At 38.0% G+C, this 14,983-nt stretch overlaps 1 protein-coding gene across 3 annotated transcripts in view; it reads right to left on the reverse strand.

Moving 5' to 3' along the window:
- RP2 (RP2 activator of ARL3 GTPase) overlaps positions 1–14,983 on the reverse strand; it is a 47,939-nt gene that overhangs the window by 20,974 nt on the left and 11,982 nt on the right. For all 3 annotated transcript variants that reach the window (XM_044936446.1, XM_006058758.3, XM_025275798.2), the window contains exons 2-3: positions 7,446–8,111; positions 2,144–2,258 (exon numbers count right to left, since the gene is read on the reverse strand). In XM_044936446.1, the coding sequence (XP_044792381.1) occupies positions 2,144–2,258; positions 7,446–8,111 (781 nt within the window). The remainder of the gene's footprint in view (positions 1–2,143; positions 2,259–7,445; positions 8,112–14,983) is intronic.

Raw genomic sequence — 14,983 nt, forward strand, 5'->3', positions numbered from 1 at the left:
TGCCTGGAGAATTCCATGGACAGAGGAGCCTGGTGGGTTACAGTCCATGGGGTCACAAAGAGTTGGACATGACTGAGTGACTAACACATACATAGGAAGCTTCTGGATCATGGGAATATCTAGCAGTCATTCATGATATCCGTGAGGACCATACAGTTAGATAGATTCCAAGATGACTGGGTATGCTGGTCCATGGTTCCAGTGCCAATTTCCTCTCTCCTCTTTTTTATTACCACTATGGATGCATGGATTTGTTGTTAAATCAATTCCCTTCATTATTGTGGGTTTTTTTTGGGGGGGGGCCACACCACGTGGCATGTGGGATCTTAGTTTCCTAAACAGGGATTGAACCTACACTCCCTACTTCGTTATGCTTTTGATGCTCAAATTGTCCCAAATTTGACCAGTGGAAATTCCTTGAGATTCCTTTAAACTGACTCCTGTGACCTTTTGACATGGCCTCATTAGTCTCTGACTACTTCCTATGGACATCTCTGATTTTAAAAGCTGTTTATATATTGATTTGCTGAAATTCTTAAAACATCTGTCCATTAGTTTGAGTTCTACTTTTTGCAGGAACAGAACACTTCTTCCAATGTGGAATGTTATGTGACTTAAAAACACATACTATGGTTGTGTTAGAGCAATTCTATGAAACCACTTCACTAACATTACACGAGCATATAAATCATTAATTTAGGTCTATTCATATGCCCACTTCATCCCTAATCCTCACATTTTCATATGTCTATTACACTTATTATTTGATTGAATTTTCTTAAAGCTGCTAAGGGTTTAAAGATTTATTTTCAAGGTTCCATCAGAATGTTCCTATATCAATAAGGCTGCATCAAAGGTGCCAGGTCATAATTTCCTATATATAATCTGGGATAGATTCATACACTGGTTAGAGACAGTCTATGGTACTACCAGAGGAATCACAAAAGTATATAAAATATATTGTATTAATACTTAAGGACTGAATCACACCCAGCATTAGTTATTAAGATTATCCTAACAATCCTCCAATATTTTCCTATAGCTTTTTGCAGTTTATTATAACTTATTTATACATAAAGAGCATATGAATGCAGATGTGTCCCCTTTCCAGGGTATATCCAATCATCATTATGTATTATTATCTATTTTGCTCAGGCCAGTCAAGAAAAGCCTGATGAGCCTTCGGCAAACAACATCCCTGCTCTGACGGATGAACTCTGTCTTCTAGAATCAGGACACCTTCAAATACATGGAGACAAACAGCAACACTTCAGAAGTACGCATGAACTCTAGTTCCTCTGTTTGTAGACATATTTCCAGCATCTGAAATTTACTGGTGGCATTTGCCCACTGGGGAAAACAATTCTAATTATGCATAGAAACTTAATCGATCATGTTAAGTACACAGAATGGTATGCCCTTTGATTTATATTTCTTATTTCTTTTCCAGTACGGTCAAAGCACACTCACTGAAGGCAGAAAGAATCCTTATCAAGTCCTTTATAACTGGCAGGGAGAAGGAAATGATCACTCACTATAGTATAATAATACAACAATAATAAAATAATAATTAAAGATGATAAAATACATAATAATAAAATGTGACTTTCAAGAAATAAGATGATAGAACAGGGGAAGGAAAAAACCTAATGCGTAGTGTCTAGTTGCAGGGGGAGTTGCAGATCAGTGGTAAAGCATGTGCTTTACATGTATGAGGTCCCTTCCATTTGTCTTTGGGGCTTCCCTGGTGGCTTAGATGGTAAAGAATCTGTCTGCAATGTGGAAGACCCAGGTTCGATCCTTGGGTAGGGAAGACCCCTGGAGAAGGGAATGGCAACCCATTCCAGTATTCTTGCCTGGAGAATCCATGGACAGAGGAGCCTGGCAGGCTATAGTCCATGGGGTCAAAAAGAGACATGACTTAGGGACTAACACTTTCACCTTTCACTTCACTAATGTCTAGTTAATTATATCTGGCATTTTGAATGATGTGAAATTTTGACATTTCTGAATGGTAACAGGAAAAACATAAAACAAATGACAAAGAGAAGACAATTTAAGAGAAATACTAAAGGCAAGAGTAAGTCAAATCAGCAGTTTAAAAGAATAACCACAAAAAATATACCAATCATCCAGAAGGTACCTTTGTTCAAAAGAGGAAGGAAGTCAGGTGCTTTTTCATGAAAAACCCTTTGAGCATCTTCGGCTTTCATTGACACCTCCTTTGTCTGAACTAGGAAAAAGCCTTTAGCAACCATCTGTGGGAAATAAAATTTCATTCAGATTTGAAAATGACCTGAGGCTAAAACAGTGTTTTCCTATTCTACAATTTTTCTATATAAAATGCAACACAGCACTCTGATTTTCATTTTAGTTAGAACTGTAATTCAGGGTGTTTACTGTAACAAGTTTTCACATACACAAGATTCTTCCTTCCAGATGCATGGTTCTGGTTAAGAATGAGTACTGCTATGCTTACTGTTACAATTAAGAGCCAAAGAAACATAAATTAGCCCTCAAAATTTTAAGCATTATTTAAAATTTTTTTGACTGAAACTAACAAATATAAGCTTTAGTTTGGTGATAGCACAAATGTCCAATGAGAGGAGAATGGTTAAGTAAATTATGGTACATTCACATGATAAAATACCATAGTTCATTAAATATAACAAATAATAATGGGGGAAGCTTATATAATAATGTTAATTTTAAAAACCATGATTCAAATTTACATAGTCTAGCACAACAATGATAGATTATGTTTATGGAGCACTTACTATGTGCCAGGCAGTTTTATGTATTCTATATGTATAACATGTTCAACCCTCTTACAAGACAGATACTATTATTACTCTCATTTTACAGATGAGAAATTAAAGCACAGAGTGGGTAAGACATCTGCCCGTGATCACACAACTATTAAGTGACAGAGCTGTGATTTGAATCCAAGTAATCTGACTGCTGTTGTTCAGTTGCTAAGTCATAACCATGTTTGCAAGCCCATGGACTGCAGCACGACAGGCTTCCTTGTCCTTAACTATCTCCCTGGGTTTGCTCAAATGTGATTACAGACTAAATAAATTAAAAATTATTCCTACAAAGATAATTCAAGGTACAGCATAAAAAGCTTATTTCTACTCTATTTCTATAGTTCTTTACAGTTAGTACATATTTTTTTTAAACATGCAAACACAATTTATTGTGTGATAATAATTTTCATCCATCTTGGGCAAATATTTAGGAATAGGACTGTTCAGTCATATATAAAATGAGTACACATTAATTTTTAAGATAATTATGAAAATACTTTTTTAAAATGCAAAATTATGGAGAGAGTAACATGGAAACTTATATTACCATATGTAAAATAGTCAGTGGGAATTTGCTGTATGTCTTAGGAAACTCAAATGGGGTTCTGTATCAACTTACTGGGGTGGAATGGGGAGGGAGATGGGAGGAAGGTTCAAAAGGGAGGGGATATATGTATACCTATGGCTGATTCTCACTGAGGTTTGACAGAAAACAACAGAATTCTGTAAAGCAATTATCCTTCAATTAAAAATAAATAGATTTTTAAAAAATGCAAAGTGACTCAACCAATTAAAGCCTATTGAAATTTTTAATCATAAAAGTAACAAATAAGCTCAATATAGAACATTAAGAAAAAAAACAGAAACAAAGAAATATTGACCAAACTGCCACTACTCAAAGATGCCACTGCTATAATAGGTACACCTTCTTTTCTGGGCCATGCCACATGGCCTGTGGGATCTTAAAAGTTCCCTAACCAGGGATCAAACCCATGCCCCCTGAAGTGGAAACTCAGAGTCTTAACCACTGGACCACTTCACCAGGGAAGTCCTGGTATACTTCCTTTTACCCTTCCAGTTTTTGTTCCATTACAGAAATAATACAGGTTTTATGTAAAATCCATAGAACTAAAAACAAGAAAAGAAAACCCCGATCTTAATCCACTTCCTAAGAAGAACCACAACTATTAACATTTTAGCATATATAACCTTCCAGACTTATCTACTTAAAAAAATCAGATACATAATATTCTACAAATTTTCACTTACTTAGTTGTAAACATTTTCCAACTATTCTACTATAAAATCAGTTTTAATGTTTGATAGTATTTCATTCTATGGCTACATTATTCCATACTATTTCATCAAATTGGATTCAAACTCAAATCCTTTTTCAGAGCCCTCAATGCTGCCTCAGAAATAAAAAGAAACACCCATTAAAAAAGTAGAAGAAAATTACATAAACATCACTGCCAGATGATGACTGCAAAGTTACTTAAAATATCAGAAACAATCCGACATCTGTTTCTAATTCCCTAGACTGCTCATTACCTCTCATTTTATAGTCAGACACATAAACTGACAAAAAATATGATTAATTCAAAATACCATTACCTAAAAACAAATAATGAACTATGAAACTAGTATATCTAGTTTGATGTTTCACTGCAGACATGTGAAGAAACTGTTTCATGAAAATTCTACTTTTAAAGACTTGAAAGTAGCAGTAACTACCCAACTTAAATTATCCAATACTTTACTTCCCAGATGGTGCAGTCATAAAGAACTCGCCTGCCAATGCAGAAGTAGGAGACATGGGTTCGATCCCTGGGTTGGAAGATCCCCTAAAGGAATAAATGGCAACCCACTCCAGTGTTCTTGTCTGGACAATTTCATGGACAGAGGAGTTTGGTGGGTTACAGTCTATGGGTTACAAAGAGTCGGACATGACTGAGCACGTATGCACGTGGTTACTTCCAAACAACTCAAACTACTTTTACTTTAATTTATCCTATGCATATCTGTGATGCAGTTAAGAGCCAGCAGGAAATTTGATTTTTAGATGAGAAAATTGAGGCTCCAGTGATGCCATCCAACCATCCTGGATGACAGAGGACGAGATGGTTGGATGGCATCACTGACTCAATGGACATGAATTTGAGCAAACTCTGGGAGATGGTGAAGGACAGGGAAGCCTGGTGTGCTGCAGTCCATGGGGTCCCAAAGAGTTGGACATGACTGAGCGACTGAACAATGAGAATTTCTCTTGACTCCTATGGAATGTGTTTTCTGGTTAACCCAGTTTTTCTAGACTTCCTACTCTCTCAAGTTTTATACTTTCTATCTCAAAAAACTATTACAATAGCTTTAATTTATAAAAACAGTATGAAAAAAATTCTGTGTTACTCCTACGGTTTAACAAAACCAGAGCTAGCAATCACAGTTTTAGTCTAAGCTGTTTTAAGACATTTGTGTTATGATATGGAAAGACTTGTTTTATTTTTTCTGTCTCAGCACTAACTAGCTTCTACACATATTTTCCAAGGAACTCTAGCTTCATTTTTAAAAAAAAAAACTATGTAATCTCTCTCTTAATATGTAAGTCACTGGTCTTTCAGTATGTTGTGATACCCTGTTCACATGTACTTGGTATTTTCTTCTTTTTGTTCTCTTTATTCTGTGATTTCAGAATTAGTTAGGATAACTCTAGCCAAAAAGTTCCATGGTTCTTCCTTCTAGGCTAGAGGGTAGTATCTGCTTTGCCTTCACACACTTTTGGTCACATTTCTACTCTACCAGGCATTTATCAACTTTCCTTTACCTCTGAGGCAGCATAACAGTATCATGCTTAAGGGTTAAGACTATGGTCTACAAAGCCAAACTCCCTGGATTTAAATCATGGCTCTGCTACTTACCAGCGAGTGACCTCTTGCTGGTTACTTACTTTCTCTGTGACTCAATTTCTTATCTGTATAAAGAGGAACAATGGCACCTATTTCATAGGTTATTCTGAATTAAGTGAGTTAATTCACTTAACTATTATACAATAAACACTATATAAATGTTAGCTATTTTTATTATTGTCATCATTTTTATTTTTGTTATTGTTGCATTTTTATTTCAGTTATTCTGTAATCCAGAAGGCTATATAAAGAACACAAATCTTCCTGGTCAGGTTACTTTCAAGTGCACACAACCTGTCATTTCACATATCAGATACCAAGTTAAAAGGTTAAGAATGTCTGATGACTCATGAAGAATGACAGTGTTTGCTTCGATGGCTTTTTTTCTTTAAACATATTATACATTCTTTATGTTCTCTTTGAACTATCAACCAAAAAGGAGTTTAATCTGAATAATTACTTCTTTTGAAAACTGTATGTAGATTTTTTTAAAAAAAAATCACCATACAGTATAATGAAAATGTTTACCTCAGATATTGGATTAACATGTGATTAGACAGCTCAAAGGCCAGAGTACTTTTTCTACATCTCACCAGATCCATAGCACATGTTTATCAGATTGGCATAATCAAAAAGAAAATATCAAATTCTTAAGATTATACTTGGCTTCAGTTGTTTGGAAAACTGGACCTCAGATATACTTTGAAGATTTCAGACATGGGCTTTCTACATTGTGGAATGTATAAACTACAGAGAAGCAGTCACTTGTAGTTTTTTTTTCCCTAAAACCATTCTTTTTGACAGAAGTGTTACAACTTTAAAAAAATCCATTCAAAAAGAGTTTTCCGTTCACCTCTCCATTTCTGGAAGTTTGATTTTCAAATTCAAAGAGACTTTCTGAAGAAAGCTTGATTAATGGATAATCAATACTTCCTACTGCTGCCTCCCCATTGGAGCATCCACCAACCAGGAACTACTCCTTCTGGAATCCCTAACCTCCAGATTCCCACTTATTTCTCAAGTGAAAGTTGCTACCCAAAGAACCCTTCTCTATTCCTGAATGCACTAAAAGCCCCTGATCATGAGCCTACAACCTTTGGCGTCCCAGCTGCCACCTCATTCTATCACACTAACTTCCTCTTCATGGCAATAGGGCAAAGGGAAGTAAGGAAAGTAATGTGGAGGTTGCTCTCACAGTCAAAACAAGCTCCAAAAGTTGAATTCCTAAATGTCTTTCTCACACCCTAAACAATTAAAAACTCCAGATAAATTTCCCCAGTAAGTAATTATAAAAGGTCATGCTTCACTTTGTAGTACTACTTTTGTGATAAAGAATGGAAATTATTTGAGGGCAGATAATTTTGTCTGCGTATCTCTCCTCACAGCATATATTACATTTCATCAGCTCTAAACTTCCATCAATTGTAAGACGCATTTCTGAGAAGCAAAACTGGAAAACAAAGGCATATCCTATAATCAATGAAATATGGTAACAGTAACTTCCACATAATGAGTGCTTAATGGATGTTTCCAGAATTGAATTATGTTTTTAAAGTTTCTTTGGTAAAGTATTTGAGGCCTAACTTCAGATAAATCCATAGTGGGCAGAGGACTATAATTTAAGGATTGCCTGTATTTCTAATAGCCAATTTGAAAAGAATGGATGTTTTCCAGGAAGTGGTTTGTTCCTATATAGGTGTATGTCTGTTTTGGTTCTCTCTCTTCTCCTTACCTCATCAATTAGTTTTCTGGCATTTGCTATAGTATAATCACCAGCAAATAATACCACTAAGCATGACTCATCACTGCTCTTCTGTCTCTGACCCCGGGACACTGGAACGATACTTCTACTCGCTTCTGTGGAAACGCGGACAGCTTTGAGCTCTTCGGTAGTAGGTAGAGGAACATGGTCCTGAACGACAGCATCTTCTGGAAGAAGGCTCCAGTTGCGTTCTCCTGACACAGGTGTAAAGTCATGAATGCTACTCCAGGTATTATTGAAGATACTGAGCCCAGCATCTTTGAACTGGAAAGCTAATTCAGGGTAATACCATTGAAAACAGCTAAACTTGATATTCGTGGAAGACTCAATAATGGGCTGAGTGGCGCAGCACAAGAAGACTTCCAGCTTTCTACAGTCCCGCACTCGAAACTGTTGGCAGGCTAATGCGCACTTACAATCTCTGCAATTCCGGAAAAACACGCTGCTTTTCACGGGTCCCAGAAAAATGACACAGTTAGTACAGTCATCAATAGTAACGGTAGCAGAATGATCAAAAATATAGATGTTACAGTTCTCACAGTCTTGAATGAGAAATTGTTGTCCTGCCACTTTCCCAGGTAAGCGACCTACTGTTACATCCTTCAGTCCACTGAACATGTAGTCTTTCAGATCAACCTGTAGGAACAAAACACAGACCTTCAGTATTATTAACATTATTCAGCAAACACTGTCTATTAGGTGTCAGGAACAATTTTTTTTAATGCCAGAACAGAGACTCAAGCCAGGTTTTAATGATCACTGTCTAGTGTCAGAGCCCAGAGGCTCCAAGGTTTGCCAGCCTTGGAATACACAAGTGGAAAGCCTGGGATCGTGGACACGGGGAGGCCTGCTCTCTTTGCCAGCAGGGATACAAGCAAGTACAGAGCTAAGGACACACAGAAAACTGGAATCAGTAATCTTTACTCTCCCCAGCTGGGGTCTACACACTCCTGGCTCCTTCAGGAGCCTCATAAATACAGGGAAAGAAAAAAGATCACAAATAACCACACAGACATATTGTAGAGCCCTGACATACTCTGTCTCCAGGACACCTGCTTCCTGGGAGACATGTCTGGTTGATGTGCGTGGGGGTGATGGCACAAACTTTTCTTATAACCAGACCTGGCAGTTTCCTACACAGGGTTCCAGTAAGCTTACATAAGCTGAGTACCCAGTTCCCAAAGTAGAAAGCTACCTTTGGGTTCTAGTCATTGAAACCATGGGAGGAGGCCAATCAGTCCAATCTCTTGGTGGGGCAGTCAGGCACATCTACCTGTATCTCAAACTGGTAGGTTCTGGCTAACCTAGTGGATACAGTGGGGAGACTAAGAGCTGCAGAGTCTTTTATGATGCCCTAAACTGGGTAGGACTTATGAAGAAAGTGGCCTTCTTAGTCCTCGGGAACTCAGCTAGGATTCCCAGAAGACCTACTTCATTTGACATTCACTTGAAAGATTTTCAGAGCCCTAGATGGTGCCTAGAAGGGAAGGAACAATTTTTAATGATAAAATAATATATTCCAACTCGTACTGACTTTGCAACATAGTGAGAAAATAAACATGACAACATTTTTTTAATAAATAAATAAAAGGCATGGGAGGGAAAAGGGAGAGGAAACTGTTATAGATAAAGAAAGGCTCAAGGACATACCAACCAAACAATGTGTGGACACTGCTGGATCCTGTTTCAATATATCAACTGTAAAAGTAATTTTTAGAAACAACTGGGGAAATTCTCATACATACACACAACATATTGGATGATATTAAGTAATATTTCAGCTTTGACCCTTTTCTTTTTCTGATGCTTCACTTAAAAAAAAAAAACTGTTTCTTTAAAACTTCTGAATTTGGAAATACACCCAGATTGGAATATGCTTCTCTTTTTCTTCTATAAACTGATGCCTGGGGTCTTACTTTCTAAACTGCAACTGATTTCTGCAATGTGCTACAGAAAATGGAAGAACGTGAAGGCATAAGAGTCACTGTATGTTAGAAATTGTATCTACAAATTTGATTCAAACATTTATTAAGCTACTCCTACAATGTAATTTTTTTCCCCCAAATTTCACCATTTCTAGCTTTAGGTATTTTAAACTAAAACCCACAGAATCTTTTAAACAGTATACCTGGAATCTGTCACATTATCTTTTAAATTTTAGCTGACCTCTCAAAATGTAGTCATTAAAGGACCATTTTGATTTCTCCAAATTACTTTGAAATCTACTTGCACTGTCTTACCTCTTTGTGAATATTAAATTTCAAGCAAAACTATTCATGTACCAGAAACAGGCTCCCATAGGTATAGTACATCAAAAACTTCATTATTTACAAAGGAATAATTTAATCATCTTAATCATATGCAAATTAGCTTAAAGTGACTTATTCAGTGTTACACAATAAATGTTGTACTCATCTGGTTTTACACAATGTACTAGAAGAAATATTGGTCTGTAGCATGAGGCAACAAAAGAGGCCTCTTTTCTAGCCTCAATTTGGTCACCTATAAGCAACATGAATGAAAAAGGCACTTTAACTTTCTAGATCTTCAGTCACTCACCCATTCAGTCATCTGAACGCCCAATAAGAGCCAGACATTGTTTTAAGCACTAAAATGATTATGGCCAGTTTTTTCCATAAAAGAACTGAACACTAACTAAACAAATAATTTTAAAACAACCTGGCTGATGTTAGGGGCGTCTGGGGGTGAAAGGATACATATATATGTATGGCTGAGTCCCTTTGCTGTTCACCTGAAACTATCACAGCATCATTAATTGGTTATACTCCAATACAAAATAAAAAGTTAAAAATAAATAAATAAATTGGACATCTGAATTTAGGGGGGAAAAAACAATAAAATAATGTGGCTGGGTAATGAGAGATGCCCAGAATATTCTGGAAATACAGAGAAGCAACACCAGGGTAGGGAAGGTAGGGGTATTAGACTTCCTGTTCAAAGTGAGAATGAATAAGCTGAAGTTCACCAGGTAAAAAGGATGGTAGAAAAGGATCTCCCTTCCCTTATCAGGCAAAAACGAAAGAAATGAAACAAAATAAAACTCTTCAGGGAGTGTGAGGAAAATGGAAAGTGGTTTGGTGTTACCAGTGATACTGCAATGGGAACAAATAAAGCTAGAGAGACAGGCAGGGGCCATATTATGAAACTTGGAAGTGATCTATGGGCAGTAGGGTACCACAGAAGGAAATAAATAAGCAAAATTTACATTTTAGGACGATTATTTGGTAAGAATAAAGACAAGTGGCATGGGGATTGGAGTTCAGTTCAGTTTCAGTTCAGTCACTCAGTCGTGTCCGACTCTGAGAACCCATGAACTGCAGCACACCAGGCCTCCCTGTCCATCACCAACTCCTGGAGTTTACCCAAACTCATGTCCATTGAGTCAGTAATGCCATCCAACCACTTCATCCTCTGTTGTCCCCTTCTCCTCCTGCCCTCAATCTTTCCCAGCATCAGGGTCTTTTCAGTCATCCAGAAAGGGCTGGAACTAGATCAGTGGTTAGCAGGGAAGAGGAAGATAGGATGAATTTGAGAAATTGAGGAAGTAGAATCAGCAGATTTAGTAATTCAGTGGCTGTAGGAGGTAAGGCAGAAGGATGAGTCAAACATGATACCTAACTCTCTAGTCTGGTTTTTCAATCTTTTTGACTACAATCCACATCGGAACATTATCCAGCACAGCCCAGTACACATATATATGAATATTTGTATACACATACCAATGAAATTAAAGTTTCACAAAATAACACTTACACTTATTTTGTGTTAAATCCCTAATATTTTCTATTAACCCACCCACAGGTTTGAAAAAACACTGCTCTGGTTTATGTGATTGGATGTTGGTGGTACAGGTAGCGCTAGTCATAAAGAATATGCCTGCAGTGCAGGAGACATAAGAGACACGGGTTTGATCCCTGGGCAGGGAAGATCCCTGGAGAAGGCAATGGCAAACCACTCTAGTATTCTTGCCTGGAGAATCCCATGGACAAAGGATGCTGGTAGGCTACAGCTTGCGCAATCACAAAGAGTTGGACACGACTGAAGTGACTTTGCATAGCACAGCACACTGTCACACACCAAAAAGAAAAAAAAAAAAGAAGAAGAAAATACAAGAGGCAAAACACGTTTAAAGTGGGAAGGGGTGTTCAAACAATTCCATTTCTAGGATTTTACATGTGAAGCATATATATAAAGGTACAGTGCTCCAGTTTGGTCTCTACCAAGATACCGAACTAGCATAGTTGTTGGCTCCCAACTGCCCAAGATCAATCTCAAATGGATCAAGTAAGAAAAACACTAAGAAAAGGGGAAATGATGCAAAACCCCTGTGGTGGGTGTGAAAGATAAAACAGAAACGGAAACTCAGATTTCTGCTCTTGCTTCTCCCCCTCCCAAATCTTGAGACAACAATGCTTCCCCTACACATGCTGGGACTCAGACTGCTGGTCTAGATTTCCTTGGGAGCAAATTCAGGTAAAAACCCTGTGCTGGTGAAGAGCTAAGAAAAATGGGTGGTGATTAACTTTGATAGTGATTTAGATCAGATCAGATCAGATCAGTCGCTCAGTCGTGTCCGACTCTTTGCAACTCCATGAACTGCAGCACGCCAGGTCTCCCTGTCCATCACCAACTCCCGGAGTTCACTCAGACTCACGTCCATCGAGTCAGTGATGCCATCCAGTCATCTCATCCTCTGTCGTCCTCTTCTCCTCCTGCCCCCAATCCTTCCCAGCATCAGAGTCTTTTCCAATGAGTCAACTCTTCGCATGAGGTGGCCAAAGGACTGGAGTTTCAGCTTTAGCATCATTCCTTCCAAAGAACACACAGGACTGATTTCCTTTAGGATGGACTGGTTGGACCTCCTTGCAGTCCAAGGGACTCTCAAGAGTCTTCTCCAACACCACAGTTCAAAAGCATCAATTCTTCGGCACTCAGCTTTCTTCACAGTTCAACTCTCACATCCATACATGACCACAGGAAAAACCATAGCCTTGACTAGATGAACCTTTGTTGGCAAAGTAATGTCTCTGCTTTTGAATATGCTATCTAGGTTGGTCATAACTTTTCTTCCAAGGAGTAAGTGTCTTTTAATTTCATGGCTGCAGTCACCATCTGCAGTGATTTTGGAGCCCCCAAAAATAAAGTCTGACACTGTTTCCACTGTTTCCCCATCTATTTCCCATGAAATGATGGGACCAGATGCCATAATCTTCATTTTCATGTACTAGTACTAGATCATAAAGAAAGTCTCTATTTTTAATAATTGATAACCTAAAATATTTAGGATTAAATATTAAAAAACCATCTATGGAATGCACCAAAAATGGTGCTTAAATAGCCACAATAAAAACTCTCAAATTAATGCATTAAATGTCCATCCTAAGAAATTAGACAATAAAAAGTAGAATAAACTGACTTTCTGTAGAAGGAAAATAGATAAAAATAATATGAGACTACTGATTTAGAAATCAAATATACAGTAGAAAATATCAGCAAAGCCCCAAATAGGTGTCTTGTTTTGTTTTGTTTTTGCGGGGGGCGGGGATCTAAAAATTACGTAACTTTCTGTCAAGAATGATGAAGAAAAAAGAACAAAAACACAAACAGTGGAAAGGGGTGGGAATGTGGTCATGGAGCAGGATAATAGGATATTGATCTAGTCAGCAACATGCAAGAGTGGTTGAAGTTGGTTCTGCTTTAGGCCTTAAGCAGGATAAAAAACACTCTCTAGTCTTCAGCTTGTCTCTTGGCACCAGTCCACCTCCCACAGTGGGAATGAGAAGATCTAGAGTGCCACCAACAGGTTTTTTTGCTTTTTAAAAAAAGAGCCCAGGAGTTGGCCTGTCTCTACCAAGGCCTCAAACTCAATGAGCAAGGGGAAATCTTCAAGCTTCAGTATGGTTACTCTCACTGTACCAGAAACTCCTTAAAATTTTTAGGTAAAAGTTTGTGTGTATTTTCCTGGGGAATTGATTTGGGCTTCAAGATTCTGGACAAATTATCTTTGTGTAAGATATAGATAGCAAGTTCAAAAGTCTGCAAGCATATTTATCTCAGAATTAAGTAGGAAACAAACCACTGTTTGGATAAAGATAAAAAATAAAACAGTTAATACTTCTTAAAGGAATTCAGCTATTTTTTTGGCATGGGAAATGATTTATGATATATTATAAACATACAGTATTTAACATACAGAAATTTCAACTATATTAATTATAATATAACTAGTACTATATCACTAGTGTAGTTAAGACTTGTTACAAATGCAGAAAGAAAATCTATTTTTAACTTCAAAAATACTGAGCTGCTGTTTTAGGCTTGGGCTGTATTATGGACTGAATGTGTTGTCTCAAAATTCATGCCTTGAAGCTCTAATGGTATTTGGAGGTGGGGACTTTGGAGGTAATTAGGATTGCTTGATGGTTTAGTCACTAAGTCCTGTCCAACTCTTGTGACCCCATGGACTGTAGCCTGCCAGGCTCCTCTGTCCATGGGACTTTCCAGGCAAGAATACTAGAGTGGATTGCCATGTCCTTCTCCAGGGGATATTCCCGGCCCAGGAATCAAACCCAGGTCTCCTGCATTGCAGGCAGATTCTTTACCGAATGAGCTATGAGGGAAGCCCAATTAGGTTTAGAGGAGGTCATGAAGGAGGAGCCCTCAGTATGGGATTAATGCCCTTATAAGAAGAGATGCAGGCAGGCACTGAGGAAAAGAAGGGCATGTGAGTACACAGGAAGATGGCAGCTAACTACAAGCAGGAAGAGGGCTTTCACCAGTGAGAAATACAGAACTCTTGGCACGCTGCAAGCCCATTCAAATCCTTGCACTAAGAAACTTGACCAAACTCTAGCAAGGCTTCTAGTAACACAAGGCTATGTCCTATTAAAATGCCTGCCCAAGAAAAGCTCAACCCTGCACGAACATTTACTATTTGTTCTAGCCAATATCTGATGATAGGCCCCTGACCTCCCTTTCTTAGAACATTTACTGAAAAAGGCTTACAGTTGTGACTGTATTCCTTACTAGAAGTGTCTTTCTCAAGGACCTGAGAGCCATTGCTATGAAATGTAGTTATTAGGAAGGACAGGGCCTCTGTTTACCAGTCTCTGTGGGAAGATAAGATCTTAACTTCTAAACTGCCAGCTAACAAACATGGCTGGCCTATTCTCATTTACAAGGACCAACTTTGTAATTTTTCACTTCTCTGACTCTACTGAGGCCTGCTCTTCCCCCATCCCTCATTCTCTCTTAAATGGCCTAAATCACCTCTGCACAAATTGGAATGGAACTCAGCTGTTTCCCCTGCCAGGAGTTACTGAACAAGATCTGTTTTCATTGCTTTAACTAGTGTCCAGCAGTATTTATCTCTGACACCAGACACTGCATCTGCTGGCACTTTGATCTTATACCTCCCAGCCTCCAAAACTGTGCAAAATAAATCTCTGTTGTTTAAGCCACCCAGTCTATGGTATCTTGTTATAATG

Source organism: Bubalus bubalis, chromosome X (assembly GCF_019923935.1).
Source record: "Bubalus bubalis isolate 160015118507 breed Murrah chromosome X, NDDB_SH_1, whole genome shotgun sequence".
Lineage (NCBI taxonomy): Eukaryota > Metazoa > Chordata > Mammalia > Artiodactyla > Bovidae > Bubalus > Bubalus bubalis.